The 24,850-nt window shown below is 33.8% G+C and overlaps 1 protein-coding gene across 1 annotated transcript in view; it reads left to right on the top strand.

The window, feature by feature from the left end:
• Positions 1–24,850, top strand: part of LOC122719608 (lachesin-like) — a 244,606-nt gene that overhangs the window by 149,857 nt on the left and 69,899 nt on the right. Inside the window, exons 3-4 of the mRNA XM_043945558.1 lie at positions 3,607–3,814; positions 23,342–23,500. Coding sequence (XP_043801493.1) covers positions 3,607–3,814; positions 23,342–23,500 — 367 coding nt within the window. The remainder of the gene's footprint in view (positions 1–3,606; positions 3,815–23,341; positions 23,501–24,850) is intronic.

The following is a 24,850-nucleotide window of genomic DNA, read 5'->3' as shown; positions in this document are numbered from 1 at the left end:
ACGTGATTGAAATTTCGTTTTACACGATTTGAGGTCAACCGACTTAGTCAGTCGGTCAGAAGTTGCTTTATGTTAAGCTTTATTGATCGTGAAGAGATAATCCTGATTGTTCCTTTTTGAATTGCTATAGAAGTTTAATGGATAAGATAAGTTTCTGGTAGACATTAGGGATTTCTATTCTGATAGAAGATAAAGATTTAATCAATATTTAGAAAATGTTTGGAAAGATTTTTATTCAGAATATGTCATTGTTAGAACTGTGATTGTATAAGAATTCTCAAAATTTTTTATATAATGAAATCCCTTTTATTATTTGGGATAAAGAAATAGAATCTTAAATTTTATAATTTATATAATCAATAACATTTGTTTTCAGGAGAATAATTAGTATATAGCGATATTGAATTAATTTTAAAAAAGTTACATTTTTATTGCCTAATTTCAAATTGTTTATAATAATATTTTTACTCTAATTAAGCAATAAAAGTAGTCGAACACAACCTTTTGGTTAAATTATCGTTATCCGCAAATTTATCATCGCGTAATTTGATTCGCGTTTCGTTGTGAAACTCAGCAGAATTTCATCGAAAGTTGGAGAAAATTGAACTGTAACTTTGTGTGCAAGCATAGCGGCTTTTCTACGAGAACTGAGAACGATTGAAGCTTTGCACGGTCAAGGGAAAATTTAAGGAATTAAAAACTCAATATATCTGAACACGCGTAATTTCCCAAGCTAGATTAATTGATCCATTTTAATTACGAAATTCACAACTATATGATTTGAGATACAAAAGTTCTTATACAATATATTAGTTAACATTTTCCTACATTAATTATACGATAGTATTTTTTATTTTAAAGTATTTATCTCTTTTTCTCAAACAAGATTTTTTTTTCAAAATCATTTTTCCTACAATTCCTTAAAATTATTTTCTTTTACGTTTCTTTAAATAACAATAATTAAATAAATTTCTTACAAGGAATAACTAATCATTCCATCATTTATAACGTTTCACAAAGTAGACGAAACAGGAAAGAAGAAACATTAGTTATCCAGAGAAAAGATTGAACAAAGTTAAACGCCAGGTTAAAACTACTGTTCCTTCTGTATTTCTTTCTCTTCCTTTCATTCTTTTATTTCTGATCGTAAAGACCGAACCGGTTAGCGAAGACTTATCGCGAGGGGTGTCGCAGCGTAAAAGCATATCAGCCTATTTTTCTGTCGTAAGAAGGTGGCGTTGCGAGAATACCGGAAGTTAACAACGTCATGTACACGCGCGAAACAAGTCTTCTTATTTCTCCAGGGACGATCTCCAGAAAGATTCTCCTCTTTTCTCGTTCTTGCGCGATAACTTTTCTCCTTTTAACGGGTCGTTCTCTCTCCGTGTCTGTCATCCGCTTTCTTTTCTTTCTTCTGTATTGATCAGAAGTCCGCGAATGGGCCCTCGTGATCGGAATTCAATCAGTTTCTTGCAGAGTGACCGTCGGCGATAAATGAATTCTATCGAATTCCGATGAAATTTTGAAAGTGTATAACAGTATTGTTTCCTTTCACTCGAAATTCCATTTCCTTTTCCTTCGTATCCTTCGTGATAAAAATTAATCTTCGTGTGAAAATAGGATTGTATACATAGCATATGTTTATGTCTATAATTGATCGTAGTTTTGTATTTATTTATTTTTATTCTTTGCTATCTATGTCTTATGAGATTACACGTGCAAATAGTATACATTGTTCGGATTGGACATCGGTTATGAAAATTATTTAATATTCCATTTGCTTTAATTATATTGTATAAATTTTTTAAAATAGGAATTGTAGTTTGTGTATGTAAGATTCTATATTTATTGGAATTATATTCATGATTGTAAAACATAATTTAAAATATCGTATGAGTTGTCTCATCATTCATATCGCGTTTAATAAAATTAAATTTAAATTAAGAGATGTTCCAATCTGCATAATGTATATAGTGTGTATGTTGAAGAAGTATATGTTTCTGTTGTGATATTTTAAAATAGTATAAATATTTTGCTTGCTATAATTATGAAATTGGATTCATGGTTGTAAAACATAAAAATATCAAGGTGAAATAAAATTGAATTGAAAATTGCTGTTTTCTCTCCTCTTGTGAATTAACTTCGAAACAAGTTTGTGAAGATTAATTTTCCATGTCTAATTTTAAGTAGTTTTAAATTGGAAAAACTGTGGGTTTAATTGTAAGCTTGGAATATGATACTTTTCTTCTTCAGCAAATTAACTTTAAAAGTTAATTTAACTTTTTAATGTACATATAAATTACCTTTAGGAAATACAATATATCTGCTGTATTTCTTAGTCATAGGATAATATCTTAAAAGTAATTACAGAGGTATAAAGTTTTTGTATTTCTTTGTTATTTATATGAATCGAATTTTGGTGTTTACAATATATTGTTTCAAATATATGAACTCTTATTTTTATAATAAAAAAAAATTATCAATTATGATAAGAGAAATACTATTAATAAGATTTCACATATTTCAAATGATGAATTATGATTAGGTTGTCTCAATAGTTATTTTTCATTATATATAAACTTTTTTACAAAAATCAATTAATGATATTCAGAATAAATTATAAATTGATCAGATTACAGATATAAATCAGATATAGATATGTCCTTATATAATTACAATATCAAATAACCAAGTCAAAATTATTTTGGAAAAGTAGAATAGTGGATGATCACCAGAAAAATTACAAAAATTGAAATTATAAAGATTCATAGCTGAAAGATCAACGAATAAAGATTTTCACCCATATCTTTTACCATAGAATGTTGATATACTTGATTTTCAAAAACAAAACAGATTGAATAGTTTGCCAAGTTCAATAGGGAAATTAATTAACGTTAATTGGGATCGATGTGTTTGCGTGGAGCATAAAGGGTTGGGAATTACTTATCATTAGTAAAGTTTCATCCACGTTCGAGCATTAGATAGACATAGTTATACTTGCTTCTTAGAGAAGGGTATTAAGGAGATAACTAGAAGAGGATTAGAGGGAATTTGTACGAGATAGTTGGTAAATGAATTGGCACTTGTCAGATGTCAATCATTAGCAATATATCGAGTACTTTGGAATCAATCGATCTACTTCATTACTCTTACCAACAATAATTCCATTACTTCGATTAGATTGAGAGCAATTAAGTATATCCAACAATAGAAATATATCATACGTAATTTCTTAACACTGTTCTATTTTTTATATTTCAAATCAAAGAAGCTTCTTTAACAATTTCATAAAGAATTTTAACATGATCCAAAGTGTGCCACAATTAAATATATTTGTACAAATTTTCCAAATTATTTTTCAACATTCCTGTTCTTCAAATTCAATAATTTTATGTAATATTTTCTAATTTTGTATTCAATATATAATCAAAAAATATTTTCTATTTCTTTGTTGGATATCCCCAATAACAACACAGGCTATATCATATCTCGACAAATGAGTCCCGTGACGTTAACGATATTTCGATAGGAATTGCAATTTTATGATAATCGATGCGAGGCCGTAAATCGTGTTTATGGCATAACGGGATTCCTGTTTCGTTTCAGGTGGCCTGGATGCTTTTCGACAAGAGCGCCATCCTGACAGTACAAAGTCACGTTATTACCAGGAACCCTAGGATATCCGTGACCCATGATAAGCATAGAACCTGGTTCCTACATATCAAAGATGTTCGGGAGGATGACAAGGGAAAGTACATGTGCCAGATTAATACGGCAACCGCGAAAACCCAGTATGGCTATCTGCACGTCGTAGGTGAGTAATTTATTGTTTTAATCGTATAAATATTCAAAGTAGGAATATTTATGAATGAAAATGACTTGAAAATTTGTGTAAAATTTTTATATTCATTATATGAATATTAGAAGATTTATGGAAGGAATAAAGTAAGTAAAGTAAAGTTTAGGAATCGTTAAGAAAGTATTGAAGCTTTTAAAAATTATATTAAAAATAAATCTTCTTTGATCTATACTTGCACACATATTGGAACAATTTTAGTTTGTTAATTTAATATTAATTATAGAAGATCATATCATTATAATAAAGAATTAAGGTAATTAATTATAAGAAAAAGTGATGTAGTTAATATAATTATTTATAATGAGAGTCATTTTCAATCAAAAATATTATTAAATAAATAATTTTATGCATGCATTTTGATATAATTATTATAGTTATATTAATTTATAGGAAGATCATGTTTTAAAATATATATTTTATCTAAATTATTCTCTTATATATAACGTGTGTTTCAAATTATTGGTCGAAATAAGTTAGCAAACTATTATAATGGATTTTGGCTTTGAACTATCTTATTCATATTAAAATAACTGCATACTTTATTCGATTCGAGTTCGTTCACGTTATATTCGATAGATTTGCAAATACACAGAATGTCCCTCGTTCAGTAATTCATGATATCACTTTTCATTTTGTTTGTTCTGTAATTTTCATATCGAACATTGTAATTATTCTCTCTGTTCATTTTCTGTCTCGTATTTTAATTAATGATTACGGTTTCAATAATAAAAAGCCTTTTATTTCGTGGAAATAAATAATAGACTAGTTCACATATTTTCACGTGAATTAAATGCACTTTAAATAAGGTATAATCATATACAAAAGAATTATACGACATTATTATTCTTTTTTGTCGAAAATAAAATTTTTAAAATCCACGAAAAGATTATTTCGTAATATATATTCTATGTTTAAAGTAAGCTAAATAAAAAATAAATGTGCACATTCTTAAATTTACAATTTTTCAAATAAATGTTCTCGGATTAAATGTATTTCATTTAGATCTTGAAAATTACATCGCACGATAATTGAAATTAAAATTCAGTAGTTGTTTAATTAATTCAAATCTCTGCTTTTTAAATGCAAAACATTATAAATAATTATTTTAATGCTCGGAAAACTATCAGAAATGGCACATAAATACTTTAAACATAATCAGGCGAGTTACATACTACATCTGCAAGTTTGTTTGCGGTGAGGTATACCGACAAGGGACGCTTTTAATAACCTCATTCTGAGCGAATAAAAAAGTGTTTAATTCATATTTAGCCTATGTAACGTGTCATCTTTCTTCGCTAGATTAAGCTCTAGGTTTAGTTTAAAGCTAATAAAAGTTTACCAGATTAAGCTAAAATTCCTTCACTTGTTACTTTCGTATCAATAATTACAATCGTAATAAGTGAGAATTATTGTTACGAATAATTATATAATTTCCTTTCCGTAAACTAATTCAAAGCAAGTTAGATTCGAGATAATAAAAGAATTCTTCGGACAGGTCATTAGATAATAAACGTAATTTTGAGGACAGACAATGCAACGAATAATCATTTAATCCCTTGAGAAATTTTCAATTTGAAAAAGAATACAATCTTTTAACAATTTCAATTCGGTTCATTGTCAATTACAATAATATCATCGAAAAAACACTCTGTTTCGAGAAATCTCCATCCAATATTATAAATTTTTAAAATATTAAAAAATTCTTCTCACATTTTCATGATCGCTGGAGATTGACCCCGAGTGGACACGATATTCAGGGAAGAAATCCATCTCGTTGAATGGACAGGGCAACAATAATTTAATCAGCGGGAGGGTATCCGGGGGATGAGCGTGTCGGGTAAGAGTCGGTCTTCGTTCTGCCATCCGGGAGAACATATTAATATCTCGAGTTTTGACGTCTGAAGTCGTCGGCGAGGCGGCGGAAGCTCAGTCGTTTGCAAGGGTGGCGGGGATGTTTCAGTAGTCGGAGGAGTAATCAGAGGGTTAGATTAATTGTTTCCACGGGACTCTTGGCCCGAGCGTAGCACAAATACACGGAAGACTTCGAGGCGGCACTTCGTGATAATGCCGACGGAACAGACACAATGCAGACTCAATGCCACAACTCACCCCCTCTCGGTTATCCCCTCTGTTATCCCTCTCCTTGCTCTCTCTCTTTCTCTTTCTCTCTCTCTTTCTCTCTCTCTTTCTCTCTTTCCGCCATGCAAGGAGAAACGCGTGTAACGCGTGTAAATATTCGACGCGGGTCCGAGTCGCTTAGAGTCGCCACCCGAGGCGTTTACCCACCCGCCCGAGCTAATAAAACGGTTTTCAAGAGTTTGACGATCTCGAAGGGCGGTGGGGTAGAGCTCGAACGCGCGCGCGCCTGCGCTCACCCCTCGAAACCCCGTGTAAATTATCCGGGAACCGTAATCGTGCCGCGTTTCGATTGTTGCCGCGCTGTTTACCCGCCGCTGGAGCACGTTTCTCGCGCGCCACCGCGCCAAATACCGGTTTCGAGGAGCGGTTGCGGCCCTCCGGAACATTCAATTCGCCGGAATAAATTTCGACAGGAAGCACGCACAGGGGAATAGCCAGCCCCGGGTTTTTGGTAGCCCGGTATTAGGAGGTCCGTGTTTCTTTGTTGAAGGATTTTTGTTTGTCGGAAAGGAGACGTGGGCTCCAAGGGGAGGTTGTTTAATGTCGTGAGTTGGGATTGGAATCGGGGGATGTTAAATGTAATATAAAAACAATTTAATTAGTTTTAGTCTGATATATAGAATATATCACTTGTTTCAAGTTTCTAAATTTTGTATATGTCTGATCGTATATAAATTGAATTACTTACTTTTCTTATTTTTATTCAATTTTATATCCGATTACATTTTCTTCTAATTTTATTTTCTATTGGCCAATACAAAAATAATTTCAAGTTTCAATTAAAAAGGTATTCAGATTCAAAATTGTTATAATCAGGAATACAAAATTTCAGATTAAGAGTAAAATTTATAATAAATTTTCGTATCTTCGCTCGATAGATATTACATACGATTATAAACGAATTAACAGTAAATTGTAAAAGAACGATCGATCCATTAATAATTAGCTGGATATAAAAATCTTATACATAAATAATCCGTCTAAAGAGACAACCCCGAAAACGATTCCTCTTTGCATACGAGTTTAAACGCGTTATTCCAGCACACGACACGCTGCAACCGTATCGGCCAATCAATTTTCCGTGCAAGCGACACCCCGTGAAAGATTCCTCTTTGGAACGTGGCACGCCTAACACGCGCCGGACACGCCATCGAATTCCACGATGATCCATGAATCGAGGATAACGATAACTCGATGATCGCCCCGTTTTATCCAATATCGTGTACACACTCTTCTCTCTATCTCCTCACCCTCGATATCCCCCAGTCTCTCTTACCCGACGATCGAATCCGTCCCATTTCGCTCTTTTTCCCTTCCCTTTTCCCCTTTCCCCTCCCTGTCTCTCTCGCTCTATCCTCTCGTAAATAAGGCGGAAGCCTGGGACTATCTGACTTTTATTCGATTTAGAGGCGAGTCGGCGAGCTTAACCAGTAAAGAAGCTCGAGTGGAGCCGAGAAGCGCACACTGCGGAACGTGACGCTGAGCTTTCGACCCTTGCAGTACATTTTTCGACGACCCACCCCCTCCTCCTTCCCTCTTCCACTCCCCTCTCCCTCGCAAAAGATGTCGCCTCTCGACCGCCCCGGGATACGCGAACCCGCCGTGTTTTTGCCGGTTATCGAGCTCTTCTCTCCCCGAGCACGAGGGACGAGAAACGATTGGTCGGGGGTTGTTGTCGGTTCAATTGGCGTTCCTTCCAGTAACGAGTAAAAGGAGCGTGTTACGATGCTCGCGAGCCTGTATGCAATCTCATATCTGTCCGTCTACCCTCTCGCTCCCTCTCCTCGAGTTCCTTTTTTATTGGAAAGGTGGTCGGTGGGGTGGTGGCGCGATCTCTCGAAGCGCTGACGAAATTCAAAAGCGGTGATCCTTTGAGTTACGAAGAAGACACTAGCGTTATGATAAATATTTATCCAAAAAGGGGGATGAAAAATAAGAAGTTTTTAACGCGTTCGTTAACTCGCTTCTCTCGATCACGGGGTGAAACATAAGTGGCCTTGTTCGCTTATTTTTCTACTACTTTTTTCTCTCTTCTTCTTCTTCTTCTTCTTCTTTTAAATACTTTTAAAACGTTACGATGCTTATCCGCTCAAAAGACACGTTGCTTTTACCCGGCCATCGAGTTTCACGAGTCGGATTCAAGAATACTCAAAGGCCAGCCGTATAACGTGACACAAAGGGGTGGTCTCGTCGACCCCGTATCCCCGCTCGTATACGTTACATATTGTATCAGAGTACGCGTGTCGTCTCGCGGCCGTACGTCATACATTGCACGAGCTCGACACCGCATTCCCTAAGGGGCCAACTGTGTAATTAGTAATTTGTGGTTGCAACCCCTGGCTTCATTCAACGGGCCGCATAACAGTCATTTCGACACGCGGGGGGGTTGATACGCGCCGCCCACCCTTTGTGACCGGATCGCGCTCCGTTAAGTCGCGAAACTGGCGACTTAATTTCCGAATGTCTGTCAAAGCGGTTCCATCTTCTTTTTTTCCTTCTTCTTCTTCTTTTGCTACTCGTTGTAACTTGGAGGCGAGACCGCGAGGAATTTCATTTCATTTCGTTTCGTGAGGGTTTCGGTTCCATGCTTTAACCGAAGGATAATGAGAAATATCTTTTCACCTCGTCGTAGAATGTAATCGTGGAGTGATGTTAGTTAATCGTAGTTGGTTCAATGAAGTTTTAGAAATGGCGAAGAATAAGAAAAAAAAAAAAGTTGATCGTAATATTTAGAGATTTCTAAGCGTTAATTTTTAACCGTTTAAATACGCGGTCATAGAATTTTTCGATGAAGATTATTAAATAAGAAAATTCATAAACATTATTTTCAAAATTTTATTTTATTTGATAAAATGTTTCGTCAACTTGTGACATCCATTTCTTTCTCTCTTCCATACCAAATTGAAATTTTTCATCCGCTGTTCTGAGAAAAAAAAAAAAAAAAATATCTCACTTCTTGCTAGCAAACGAGAATTTCGATCTAAGATATCAGTTGTTTGTAGGTTCGTCATCGAATTGCTCGTGCGATTCATTGGAACTATTGGTATCCGTAAACAACGTACGTCCTGTTTCACCAATCGATCGTGTTTCCGTTCCTGACGAGGATGTAGGTTCTGTTTGGTCTTTTCTTTTTTTTTTTTTTTTTTCTTTTACTTGCAATCCTCCACTCTGCTGAATAAATTCTGGTTCTCATTTTTCGGAATTTCGCAGAGCAGGACGAGGAGGACACATTTATCTTCCAAATGTATTTTAGACGTGTCGATTTGTCTCGTTTCGTTCTTTGTTTCGCCAATTCTTTCGAAATAAATGTTTATCCAAGCTCGTATCGATTTAAATTGGATAGGTTTGGATAGAATTAATAAATCGAATTTCTTTTTTCCAAACATACATCATTATAAAACTTGAATAAATTTTTATTCGAGTCTATCATTGTCGAATGAACATATATTCTGGACTAAACAATAAAATTTTTATCGAATATTTTGTATAAGTAATTTCATTAAGCTGTACGTAAGGATAGGAAAGATAACAAATATACTCTCGTACATTCTATAAAAATAATATTTCCTTCATTTCATCTTACCTCGATAAATCCACGTTCGCCAACTTTCAGAAACCTTCTTTCGTAATAACTCGTGTATCGATTTTCTTCCCTATTAGTTCTCCCTAAAAGGGAACTCCGCAACAAGCCAAGTATGAACGTCTCAAAGAACAAGTTCGAACATTTCAAAGCCCATATTTCGCATCGAGTGTCTGCCTTGTTCGTTATCACGATTTTTTTCTTCCTATTCCATTCGCAGGGAAATTCCCTAATTGGAGATTTTCCCCTGACGGCGAGGAAAACCACCCTTGGACACAATAACTCTCGCGGATCATTAAGCTTGTTCGTGAAAAAACAGAGGAAAATTCGTCCTAACATCTTGTTTCTAACGCTTTTTCATTTCTCAATTTTTCATTTTTTCATTTTCCATCAATATCATTTTTTTTCCAAACTTAAATGTGCAAAAGGAAAGTTTAAGTTTAATCATCTTGCTGTTTTTAAAAGCAAAGAAATAATAAAAAATAATGTATTAGAAATAGATAGAAAATCCAAAACAAATAATTGAAATTTTATTAAGAATAATAGAAATTTTCTAAGACTTTTGATTTATATATTTTTTTATATTTAATTAGAAGATTTATATCAATGTTATAGGGATTTAAAAAATAGTACAATTTATTTTTTCTAATTATAGAACTTTAAACTTCTCAAATATTTCGAAACATTCAAAGAAGATAATACATCTTTTCCACAAGAGAATCAAATCCAAGAAATAAAATGTAACAAAGAGAATCTGTACGAGGTTTAAATCTGCTACTTAAATACCTACATATTTACTAAATTCTTAGAATGATCAGTATCTGGAGAATCGATTGATACTCTCTTCCTTTCTTACTTTCTTTCTCGAGTGGCCAATTATAGACAACGGAGATTTCACTGGCTGCTGTGGAGAGTAAACGAAGGGTAAAACTGGGCATTGATCGGGAACGAAACAAGATCTCATCCTTGCTCCGTTATAGTGATTATTTAGCTCTCGAAATAAAACGAAATATCGGTCTCTGGGAAAGATAAAGAATATCTTTATTTATTGGTGATTAAACTCAGGTATTGTTAACTTTTAATGATTTCACAGAAAATTGTTCCAGACTTTGTCAATAAAACACAATTCGTGTAGAAAAAATTTAAAATATAAACCATAATTTTATACACGATAATTACGTACTCATATTAAGAATTACCGATATGAAATAAGTAGTTTGTTCTATACATAGTCAGGCATATTACGTACAAGGAGTGACTAGTTAAAACTAAGTAGTTCAGTCTGCATATAGTCATCCAAATGCTAGTATAAATAGTTTATTCCATTATATGATCAGACTGATTGAAAACAATTATCTGCATAGCTTATTTAATCATATCCAAAAATTAGGAATAATTATCCAATTATATTACAAGCAAAATTAATAGACTCACTTGATTAACATTATTTACACAATTCTTACATATATTTTTATAACAACTTATTTACCAATAATTCAACGTATAAAAAAATATCGTCCAGGCTTATTATTCGCGTATACTTTTCCAATCCATCGTGCGTGAAACACAGCATCGTCAAACCAAATCCAAATTGCACAGGTAATCTTCCCCTCCGGGAGAGAGCGCGTAATAATTCGAAGCGCGAGGGCGACGTTTCCGCGTCCATGCACGTTTCTCTCGAGCAAGGGTGGACCCTTATCCTTGGGTGTTAGCATCCAGGTCGGTTTGCTTCTCTTTTGCCCTCCCCGACGCCGGCGGAGTTTAGGCCAAGTTAACGCGCAACAACGCCGAGCCACCACGGTACACGTGGCGGCGTTTGCGCTTGAATAATGCATCAACAGTCCGTACGCGGCTGCCGTATAACGGGCCGCGCTGTTCAATCTGCGCTTGTTGAACAATTCGGTAACACCCCGCATTAGCATTAATGTAGCAGATCGTCGAACACCTGCGGTAATTCATAGGATTGAGTGGGACTTTGCTGTTGCTTTTCGAGATTGACTGGGAGCGAGAGCGTCTCTCGATTCGACATCGTCCATTTCGATTGACTTTTGACATTGTTTCTGAGTATGTAAATGGTCATCGTTTATTCGAGGAATTGTAAAGGATTCGATGATGAATTTTTGATAATGATTAAATTGCTCGAATTTTAGGGGATAAAAGAATTGTGCACGTTTAAAAATTCATTGCTATCTTGTTGAATAAATTTTAATAAAGATCCTTCGTATTCGAAGTTTAATTATATAGTAAAAATATCGAATTCAAGTAGGGCTACGAATTCATTGATCCAAGAAAGAAATGGTGAATTATTCAGATACTTCACAATTCGTTGTTTCATAAATTATTCTTGTCAAGAATATTCAAGAAAACAAGTCGCCTTGCTTCGTTCATATTCTTCCATAATTCTATACTTGGTTTTTTTTTTTTTTTTTCGAAATTTCTTCTTCGCGCGTCGTATTAATTCACGCGCGTCCTTCGAAAGAAGAGAATTTTCGACGATATCCATTCGTAGACGAATATTAAGTACGCATCATCGTCCAATTTGAAAATGTCACGAAGGGTGAGGAGGTCTGGGATTAAGGGTAGGTGGCGAGTTTATTATATGAATATGTAGGAACGACCCTCTTCATTCGGTGTTTCGGCCAGCAAACGAACCGTCCGAAATGTGGCTGGCCCCTTGCTATTTCAGGCAGAAACCTGTGCACATCTTATCGGGATAACTCCTCGAATAAATTCCGGGCTGCTCGAATAATTGCCCTGCGGATCGCGTACGCGCTGATTATTTATGGCTGCGATTATTCCACGCTGACCGATAACGAGATACCATGATAAATCGGCTAGATTGCTTTCTCTCTCTTTCTCGTGCGACGATCCATGGGGTTTTCTAACCCTTTGACAATGAGATCACGAGCAACTCAAAATAGGTAAAAAAATAATATTTTGGAAAAGGGACGAATCATTTTGTCGCACACTCATTCGCATCACTTCTGATAAATATTTTAACTTGAAAAAAATTATATTATTTCTTTCATTGTTTCACTTTTTAACGGTGTGATAAAAGAATGAAAAGATAATTGTTTATTCGTTTCACTAAATTTTTGGAAGTTTTATATTCGAAAGATTTTGTTGAATAATATACGTTATCTCGGGAAATAATATAATAAAATCGTATATGAATATTCAAATTATGAAATTGTGTAATTAATCTTTACTATTTGTTCAAGTCCCTCTTGAGATTATTTATGGAAGCTTAATAATTGATTTTAGATTTGTACGAATTAGATTAAAATGAATAATGCGTGATTTAGACATATATATATTTATTTGGTTAGAGTATGCAACGAGAGAAATAGAGAAATGTTGCAGTTCCTCTGTCATAAATCATCACGTATTGTTTTGATTGATCATCTCTATTGATTGGACCAATTTTGTGGAATACTTAGGTGTTATGATGCATAGGTTAAATTTAGATAATAAAATATGATTCCATTGCATTGTATTGTATCGAATATAGGATAAGGAATTCGTAACAATTTTTAAAATTGTTAAGGATCCATGAAAACTATCGTATCTTACTCATCATATTTTTCTTTTTCTATCGTTACTTTATGCACAAAAGTATTATTTGTACATATTATAATATGAAAATAAAAATTATATATTATTAGGTTCACTGTGAACTCTATCGTGAATAAAAAGAGAGCACACCATATAAAAAAATAACAAATAAGAAACTTCAAAATCACCGCCAACAATCGCGTAACAATATTTCCCATCGCAATGAAAACGCACTTCCCAAATCAAAAAACCTTCAAATCTCGATCCGTGTATCCGCGCAATAGCCAATCCGATAAGAAATTTCGCGCCACAACCGTCATAAAATTATTATTCCCGTAACGGAGCCGGGAACCATCCTCGTCCCAAACCTCTCGATATAATCAAACTACAAACAGTTAAAGAAAACTCGATATGAAATTTCCCGCGCTACCCTCCTCCCCTTCTTATCGTTCCATATGCAACAACACCCGTTGTAGACGGTCTTGTTTTACTATAATATAATATTCAACGCGGCAACTCGTTCCAACTTTGCCTATAGAAGACACCGAAACTTTCGAATTCCGGTCCTGCTTTCGTGGCCTGCTCTCTCTAGTACCACTAGCTAACCCGCCCACGAGCTAACGTGTGTCTATTCGCATTTCGTTTGAAAATGCATTAGTCGTACGGTCGAAAGTGGGATCGAAGTGTCGCCAGGGAATCGCAATAACCGTCACCACGAGACGGTGCGACACGGGAGGATGCAAATTATTCCTGACGGTGATACCGAAACGCCTCCCTTGCGGCGTTCGTGGAATCGATCCCGCTTATTATCGGGAAACGTATAAACCGCTAATAAGCCGAGCGATATTTTTAATATCTTTCCTCTTCGTCCCTGCCTCTTTTTTTTCTTCTTCTTCTTTTTTTTTTTTTTTTTTTTTTTTTCACATCTCATCTTTCATTTTCCATCACGCGTCGAGAGCGTGACGACAAACGATCCCCTCCCCCTCCCCATTCACGCTTCGTTGGACGCGTTAATGAGTCGAGAATGGTTCTTTTGCCCGATTGTAAAATGCAATAATCAGATACGAATTCTTGGATGGGTAGGGGATGAAAGGGGTACGCCTGGCCGATTATATCGTTCTCGCCTCGTATCGCGGCGGAATACGATATGCACGTGTAAATTATTCGATCTGCCCTCGCTAATATTACTCGATGTGTTTCGTCTAATTAGTTCTTTTAATTAATTCGATGGCCTCGCGTTTCGGGGATGATACGTGCGGCGCTTGAACCCCCTTACGCCTGGATAAATTTCCCTGATCGGTTATTGGTGGATTCTATCTCGTGAAATTTTTAAAGGGGTGAATTTTTTTTATAGATTGGAGAAATTTATGTTTAATTTTTTTTTTTAAGCGTATAAATATGTTTTTTTTTTTCAAACGTAAATATTAATATAGATACGAAAAAATTGAAACGTTTCTTCTTCGTTCACATCTTCGAAATCACAGTTGTTTCGTTATATTTATGAGTAAATTTTCTAATATTATATCCAGAACAACGTACTTTTAATGATACTTTTACGATAAAAATATCTAATCACGTTTTATTTTATCCAATCGTACTTTTTTTCCCATTTGAAAAGTTCTTCTTCATCATCCGTATTTCTTCTCCTCGTGCAAAATTAAACTTTTCGAAATCAGATTTTCGGCAAAATGCGCGAATTTCGAAAGCCATCACGGAAAATATTTTCTCCCCGTGTGAAAGTTCGTTATCACGGTTTCATGATCCGCCGCAAAAAAGAATATTCTTCCCGGGGCGAAAAGTCGAACACGGGGGGGGAGGGAGAAGATTCTTATCTGCCAACATTCTCCACGAATACTTTCGATGCGGCAACACGCAGAAATGTGCTCGCTTCCGGGTTTAACGATTATCGTATATTTCACATCGTCCACCGCCATTCCTCTGTCTCCGCGTTGCATCGTACATCCCGCGGGGACAATTTTTTCCCCGCGACTCACCCCCCCTTCCTCTCGAAGAATCATTACGACCTGTTCGGTCAATGGAGCATCGATTTACTGCGTACAAGGGGGGCGATAGTAGTGTATAGGTTTACGGCCGGTCGAGATGCGCATTTGGGACTGTACATTGATGGAGGAACGAGGGAGCGATGATGATTTCACGTGCTCGTGAATGATTGAACGGCGGGTGTTCGAGGCTCGATTATTGCGCACGTAATGCACATTGGAATTGTCGAAGATCGGTTAATAAGATTTCGTTGGTGCTGTTTTCGTTGCGAATCTTTGAAAAAATTTATAATGCTTTTAAACGTGTATTTTATTTCTTCCCTTTTCTCTTTTTCCGTATTTTAAGCACTTTAGATCTTTTAGTTTGCCGAATATTATGATAAATATTTATTTATTTAAATAGTTTTTTAAATAAAATGATTTTTAAATCATTTGATTTTAAATCGTTGTATTCTTGTAGTTTCGAAGTAACTGTTATAATTCTAGTGATTCTGGTATTAATTATTAAAAAATTGGGATCAAAGGGAGAATTCTCTGAAGAACGACGATTCAAAAAAAGTATTTCGTAGAAATATTTTACGCCGAGCCAATAGAACTCTGTGACTCGTTTATACTCGATGAAGTTTATAGATTTTCGAAATGAGAACGAAGCGAACGTGATGCATTATAAACATAAAGTATCGAGAATAATTGCAATTCGCTCGATTGTAAATTAAGCTTCTGAAAATATAAATCTCTTCGTTCCATCTGTTTCTTAAAAAGTTCACCGATATGACTCGTGAAAATTCATTATATGATTAGTCATTTATCGTAAATCTGCTTCATCTATCTTTTGTTAGGTATTTCCTGTTAGAAATATTAATATGAGATTTGTTACTTGCTATTTCTCGTATCTTTATAAAATCGCGATTATAATTACGATAAACGTGTCAGAAAGTTCAGTGAACTTATTTCGCAATTAATCTTTTACAATTACAGTAATACAATTTCGTGTAAAATTTTCAGAATTTCTCTTTATGGTTTATTTCAAAAAAATTTTACATATAATAATAAACAAAACTATTTTTACACGAAAAGAAATATCAATGAGGTAAAAAGTATTTCATATTTTATCCATAACTTAAATCATATTAGAAATTATACAAATAAGATATTTAAATTTCGGTACAAAAATAAAATTATAATGATAAATGTTAATTTTATAACAATATGAAAATAAAATAGGTTGTATCATAAAAATTAAATTGTTTATCAACTTTCCATGCGCAATATAATCTGATAATCCTTATGATCCGGAGAAATTTTAATTGATATTACCAAAGGGAACGAAATTCGATATTTTTATAACTTCCATCTAAATCAATTTTTCATTGATTCGTACGAATATTTTGCTTCGATTACTTTTGTTATTGGAACAAAATTGTTACACGTATAATGCGCGTTTCATCATGCTCGTTTTATATGGATATTCGCGATTAATTTCCACTGGAACAATTCAATATTCGCGCGTTATCGTATCAAAACTTTTCTATTTTCCTTTCCCCTTTTTTTCCCCTCCCCCTTTTCCCCTCTCTTCCAATCTTTTCCTTTCTCTTTCCACGAATCCTTTTCGTGAATTCGATCATCACCCGATCGAGTGGATTACCTCACGTTTGGCGTCATGAAAGAAAGATCAAAGCTTAAAATCGCGCCCGATTATCGGTTTGTTTGACCGCGTAATTTATGAATGTATTATTACGTATATTATTCGAATTACATGATAAAATCACACCCCCGTTAGGAAAATTACGAGTGGAATGTAATATTCAACGTTTATACGGGCGTATCGGTTCGTAAATTGTAAACGACCATTATGGCGCTTTGTTTTGCGTGTTTGTTTAATTTGCCCGGTTTGCTCGATATACGAGCTGTTGAAATATGAGATTCGTTATACCCGTAACAATATGCTGATTTTGAACACGCTTCTGGTATTTTTTTTTATTGCATTTATTGAGTTTCTAATCACAAATAATAATAATAATAATAATAAGAATAAAAGAAATTTCGATGGAAATAAAAATATCACGTATTGTGAATCAAAATTAAATATTATTTTTGAAGAGCAGAGTTTCATCAGAATATCACAATTCTATTAAAAAAAGAAAAAAAAGAAGTCGCGATTTCTTCCCCGTCAAACGGGTAAAGTCCAAATAATTATCCATCCGATAAACTGTTCAAAGAAAATAATAATAATTATGAGATTAGAGAAGGGATCAAGTGGAGTATACCCGGCGTTGGCCCGGCACACGTCCGCCAATCATACGAACCGCGAACGTCGGTTTCGATCAACGTCACGAATGGCGATGCAGACGACAGATGTCAGCCCGCACCCCTCCTCTCGATACGATATACAATATATTTTTTCACCCCCGTAATATGACAGCGATATAATTGAATCGTCTCTTCGTTATTTATTTCCGCGTTCGTATATACATATAATACGTGAAATAACGAACGTATATATATGTACATATATATATATAGAAATTTGCACACGTAGCATAGGGATACAGTTGGAGAGGATCGTCAAGGCTTTAGCCGGTTTACCCGGGGAACGCTTAGAAGGTTGGATCGCATTTAGACTTTCAAATTAAGCCGCTTTTTCTCCCCCATTTCGAGCCTAGCGCTCGACGTATTAATGGGAGGAGGACACTCTCGAAGGGAGGAGGAACTTTTTTTTTTTCCATGATTGTAAAATGCAGTCCGTCGAAGCAGCTTTGGAAGATGAACGGAAGATCGGTGTACAAGAGAGAGTGTGAACGAGTGGAGTTTCCATATTTATTATTTTTTTGCAGGAAATATTGATTTGGGTTGAATGCAAATAAATTGAGCGAGATAATGATAATTACGTTTATTAAATTTGTTAGATAAAGAGTGTACTCCATTTGGAGAGGTGGATATTTTTTTATGCGTTGATAAAATTATTCAATGAGAAAAATTATCTTTCTATCAGTTGCAAGGAGTACAGTTTGATTTAATTGGTAATTATGCAGATGTTTAGGTTGATTGGTTAATTATTATAGGAATATTGGTTACATTGTAAATTGTCGAGTGAGATATAATATTAATTATATTTATTAAAAATAATATGAGAGGTGGAGGGGAAGGATTTGGTTAAACCTGCGGTCGTTTTGGTTGATTTATTAATTATTGTAGGAATATTAGATTGCGTTTCAAAATTATTGAGTGAGATAATAACAATTACATTTAATTTGAATCTATGGATATTTTGATTGATTAGCGAATTTTAGTTAATTTCTTTTAAACAAACGTAATAATGAAAGTTGCTAACGAAGAGCTAGTAAATACATGAAATTTCTATATATGAAAAATACTCTAATGGTACTATTTGTAAATTATTCTGCAAGAAAATGTTTCATAGTGTTAAAGAATATGATATTATTAATTTTTCTGTAAATAGATAAATAATTGACATTCGATCAAGATATTTTAGCTCTTGTCCTCGATTCATCTTTAATTTTTAACCTATTTATCGATTTTTCATTAGTAATAACAATTTTCAAATGTTCGACATATTGACTTTCTCTTTTCGTTTCCGATGTGAACATTATGAATTTTTCATTTTCCACTTTTTTCCACTGGCGATCTGTCAATACCTGTGAAAAAGCATCGTAATGATATAATTGAATTAAATGTTTTTCAGGTTCATTTTTATACCAAGTCAACGAACTTCGATTTATATGTATTTTTATATGTCCCTTGATTTGCATATAAGATAATGGAATATCAAATTCCAGATATTACTTGAATTTAATATTTCATTTCTCCATAGTGTATCTATTTTTGCAGTTGACAAGTAAACTTTGATTGATATTTTTAAAAAGATCCTTTGATTTGCATGTAAAGCAGTGAAATTTCAAAAAATAATCTTCCATAGATTTTTCAATATAATACATTCAATATATTTCTTTTCATTTTGATAAATAGATAAATATCCATTGATATTTTTAATCTCGATTTTTTTTGGATTAAATATTTGGATCATTATTTAAAAATAATCTTTCATTTTTCCACATATTTACAATAATATTTCATTATCCCACAATGCTATCTCGTTCACATCGAATTCTTTCAATGTTTTCAGCTTTCAAAAAAATTTCATTAGCTTTTCATGAATCCACCAATCCCTATTGCCCTCTGATTAAAGGCAAATGAGAGCTAGAACGAAGAAGAAAGAAAAAAGGCTGAAGGATCAAAAGATTCGAGGAACAAAGTGTCCTCTTCCTTGTTCTCAAGCACAAAAGCGATTCGATCAAGCGTTCCTTTTTTTATTCTTTTTCTTTCTTTTTTTTTTTTTTTTTTTTGCATCAACATTGTACTCTTCTTGTCAGTTTAGGGCTGTAGTAATTTTTAATAGTGTATCTTTTTCGAGCACAGCGTGCATTTCTTGGTAGCTATTCGAAGGACCTAACGAGCCTTCCTTGGAAGGAAAATGAGTCTACCTTCATACGATTTTAATAACGCGAAAGTGCTTCCTTTTGTTCCATATCTGTTTTCTTTAACGTTGGTCCATCCAAAGGATAGATAGTATAGCCTCGTTTTCTCTTCGTATCTCATTTTTAAAAATTAATTGTTCCAAGTTCCATTGCGTCGAGGAAACGATTTATTCCATTTCGACGTTATTTTTTATTTTATTAACAAAGCCGAATGATTTGAATTGGTAGTCAAACTATCGAGAGTTGTTTTCGAATTTGTTACTCTTAACGAAGTGCCTTGAGAGTTTTATTTTCAAGTGTGTTCGCATCTTTTAAGGGAGAAGCAAGTTCAGAGGGATGAAAAATTTTTAAAGACCTTGATATCTTATTTTCTAATCTTATTTTATTCTTACTTTTTAAAAGTAAGGAAAAATGCAAATTTTACAAGTTAATAATTATGCTTGCTATTAATTCTCTTTATTGTTCGTTATAACGGAGTATAGTGAGAAAGTGTACATTTTTACTTAATTTTAAGAGATATGACAGGAAAAGGGTTATAAAAGGGAAGTAATGGTCGTTAGGAACAGGAACCAGGTCCATAGGGAATATCTTCGACGAAGTATGAGGCTCGCCGATGAGTTGACTATATTTTGGCACGAGGGGTTGCCTGCACCCTCGTTAGTATTAGGATACTTACGGAGAATAAGTTAATCCTGATGCAATTATTATTTAACCTTAAAGAATAACAATATATATATATCGGTTGTTATGATAAAAATTCGATTAATCATGATATGATAAAATTAAACATTTTAGGTAAATTTTAAGTAAATATACTGCTTCATTAACAAAAATATTATTTTATTAGAATAATGTATACGATTATTTGAGAAATTAACATTATACTTTTGGAAATACAATACATTATAATGTCCATTAATAATACATAATATCAAATGACACAAATTCTGATTATTGCAAATCACCGATGACTGACGCCAGATTGAATACATCTAATCATTAATCATGCTAATCGTGAAATGATTGGCCGTTATATCACATAATATCCTAAACGAAAAAAAAAAGGATTTGATTTTAGCATTATTATATAACGAAAATATTAATATAATTTACAGTAATTTACATTTTTCAAAATTGATAAATCATTCTAAATATTTATTTATTTTATCAAACAAAAAAGAAATGAAATGCTTCTTTCAAAGTATACAGTGAAATGAAGCAATTTCTAAAGAAAATTTATTTTCCAAAAATGTGATTGCATACGAATAGAGAGGAATAGATAAGAATAAAAATAGGATGGAATTCTTATAGAAAGTTATAACAATATTTATCCTTCCCAAGTTTGCGATTAATATTTATCAGATAAACAAAAGATCCCCATCTCGTTCATTTACCACAAGTAGTTTGCCACTCCACTTTGTCATTTTGATGACAATAATCAGCGATTGGCATCGAAATTGGATTTGCTTGAAATTTCATTATGGTCATTCGCCTTATCGCCGCTTTGAATTACAGTCGACAATCTCGTTGCGGCGGTATCGGTTCCGTGTTATCACGTTTACCTTCGATAAACCGTTTGCATCTTTCGTAATGAGTATTCGCCCGAATGGAAACAAGGATTTTTGATCGGTTATTACGTGAACACAGGATTTCAAGTGTAATCCCGCCGCTCAGGTGATTTAGTAATTATCGAAGAAGGGGAACATAATCGAGGATGAAACAGACAGTTCTCATTATCCTTGTAAAACTATCGTCTGAGCCCCTAAATTCCTCTCATAACGCGAAAATCCATAAAAGGATTAATTTAATAGTCTTCTAATGAAAATTGTCCCAATGATATTCCTTAATTTATCGATTAAAAGTTATTCATATTGCGAAACATTGAATGTAAAATGTATGTATAATATTAGGAGTATTAGTTTGCAAGTATTTAATAATTGAAATAATCCATAAAAAATAGGGAATTATTTTCTATAGACAGGGAAAATGCTTCATAATCTTATAACTTAACTTCTCGATCTTCAAAGGAACCTTTGCATTCCTTCACAAACCTGTTGCTCCCTTGTTAGATTAAGTTACACATTCTCGTAACACTAAATTATAAAATTAATATATTATGAATATTCGGAAACAATCTTCAGAAAATTAGAAGAAGAAGTGAATAAAAATACCGGATATATCTATTCGAAAGCAAATCAATCCATTCGTAAAATTCTCTCGCATCGTTCGTGAAAAGAAAAGAAAAAAATGAAATATTCGTAAAATGATCTTTAAAGCCGCGAACAAACAATTACGAATTAAAAAAGGGCGAAAAAAAAAAAACAAACCGACCCCTACGAAAACATTTAATCTGGTAACGTTGAACGAAAAATCACCGTCAAAACTTTCTCAATCGTACGTTCTCGAGCCATCGTCAACCCTCGAGGCGACAAACCCCCCCTGTTCTCGAAAACATTTCTTCCTCGGTTGGAAAGGCCTCTTATCGTCGGTGATTACGACTTTTTAACGGAGATTTCCTCTCTCCTCGTCTTATCTGTCGCCCCTCTGTCTCTTTCTACCACCCTTCACGCCACCCTTTCGAACGTTTCCGTGGTTGTAACTGGATTCTAACCATCGTCTTCAAACTCCTTTGCAATCTCGTCGAATCGATCTTCTTTTTTTCCTTTCTTTTCTTTTCTTTTCTTCTTCTTCTTTTTCTTTTTCTTTCTTTCTTTCTTTCTTTTTTTTTTTTTCTCTCAAACTTTGAATTCGATTTGCATATGAAAGAATGGCATTCACGACTTCTTGCTCGAGGTTCTTGAGGTTTCTGGTCCGTTCTTTGAAACGTTCTCTCGACCTGGGTCCACTCGAACCAGAGCCTGTGTCATGCAAATTTTATTATTGTGACCGCTGTCGGATCTGACCAACGCCTCCACCTTTCGGAGAGGGAGGCTCTTTTTGCGAGATCGCGCAAACCGTTGATCGTGATTGAAGTGCCTCGTGAACAGGCATTCGACCGACGTTGCTCGAATACGCTTTCTGCTGGATGAAAGGGGGAATTTGATTTTTTAAAGGAGATTACAATCGATCGTGGAGAGGTGTTGAGCGAAGATCGGGGAGATTTTGAATAGATAATAAAAATTTCGATTCAGAATTTTCATATCTCGTACAAGTAATATAAAATATTGTTATATAACTTAATATTATTATTTTAAAAATTATAAATCGTATATATATTTTTTTTAAAGATTATATTTTTATATTATTTAATATCTAATATATTTTTATTTTTATTTCCATTTAATTAAACCGCGAGAAACTTATAATTAGCCCTCGGCAATTATTTTTTTATTAATTATCGTTAGTAATCTCCATCAAAACTTTTAAAAATTCTATATTATTTCTCTGTAATAATTTTTTAATAATTTTCAATTATAAATATTTCTGGAAAAGGAAATATATTAATCCGATCAAATTAACCAGCATAAAATTATTGCTCGGAAATAAGAAAACGTAAATGTTCAAGAATAATATATTTCGTTTAAATATTATAAATATTATCCATCAAATGTGTGTACAACGAAAATTCGTGGATTCAGCGTTCGATTTTAACGTGTGATTCATTTATGTATATATTATTGTGTATATGTTTCTCTCCTTGATATTGATACAACGTAGTAATGTTATTATTGTCGGGAACAAATATTACATGAAAACATGTTTTTGTTCGCAGTGCCTCCTAATATAGAGGACTACCAGACCTCGTCAGACGTCATTGTGCGAGAAGGCGCGAACGTGACACTAACGTGCAAAGCGACGGGAAGCCCTAAACCGAGCATAAGCTGGAAAAGAGACGACGGCTCGATGATTTCAATTAACAAGACTTATTCCGGTGAGTAAATCGTTCCATTTGCCGTGAACAAATATTATTACGGCGTTACAACTTGGTATAATAATAATATTCGCGATATTATTATTGCAATGTTACAAATTGGCACGAAATTATAATTTAATATTGTTATAACGGGACAGTTGCGTTGTATTTCGATTTTACAGTAGAAACGATGATACTTCAACGTTAAATTGTTTTCGTTGTTTCGACGGTACTCCGCCAATGATTATTTTTTCGATATGTTATTCTTTCCTTTCGAGTGTTTTTCTCTTTTATTTTTATGGTTCTGTTTTTACATTGCCCTCCCCCTCCCCCCTGTTACGTTTGAAATAACACGGCGTAAATGGCGATTTTTAATTGGTGTAAATATGAGGTACCATGAATTAATGAATATTTTGTTGCGTTTTTTTACGGTAATTATCACTCGTTGAAAGGAAAGAATACATGTATATTTGTTAATAGTTAATTTTTATTTATGATTTGAAAGGTATACAGTTTATTTTTCATCGATATTAGGACATTCAATTTTTCCTGATTTTCCAAAAAATTTTCCATAAATTTCCTTGTTAAATCCCTTCTTTTGCAAAATTTATCAATTTAGTAATATTACGAAATTGGCAAATTACAAGTTAATTAGATTATAAATAACTCTTTTACAATTATGGATTGACGTTAAAAATTGTCTCGAACATTTTCCAAATAAATCATTTAGAAAACATTTAGAAAAATAGAATAATCAAAAAAGAAAAACTCTGACACTAGAAAATAAAATTTCACGAATTGTACTCGTTAGAAAAATGAAATTATGAAATATCATTAGAGTAAGAAAAAAAAGGAAAAATTTCAAGACAATTTAATACAAATTTTGAGCATCATCGTTTCAAAATTCAACCGACATCGATCTATGATTTCGATCTATGATTCTGCAAACCTGCTGCGCGCGGCAATTAAAAATAATGATATTCGTCTGGTTTCTGTCCAAAGATCAAACGCGGTGTCATCTCAAAAAACTGTGTTATACCGTAATCACAGGGAAGATCGTGTGCGAGTGGTTGCTCGCGAGAAGAAGAGCAGAGGAGAAGAAATGGGAAAAACGAAAGCTTGTTCGACGATAGTGCGTTTAATGGAAAAAAAGAAAAAAAAAGAAAAAAATAAGAAAAAGGAAAAGAAAAAAAAAGAGCGAGAGAAAGGATATTCCTCATTAACGCGTCACGTAATTCCGAGGACACGAGGAAATGTCATGAATTCGATGTCGTTAACGATGAGAATTTTGCAACGCGTAATTACGTTGGATTTCGAGGAACGACACGAATTTTTTCACATATTTTTCCTTTTTCCTTTTTTTTTTTT

The sequence above is a fragment of the Apis laboriosa genome, unplaced genomic scaffold (assembly GCF_014066325.1).
Source record: "Apis laboriosa isolate Shangri-la unplaced genomic scaffold, ASM1406632v1 scaffold89_cov152, whole genome shotgun sequence".
In the NCBI taxonomy this organism is placed as follows: domain Eukaryota; kingdom Metazoa; phylum Arthropoda; class Insecta; order Hymenoptera; family Apidae; genus Apis; species Apis laboriosa.
This window is presented reverse-complemented; position numbering and strand designations above follow the sequence as displayed.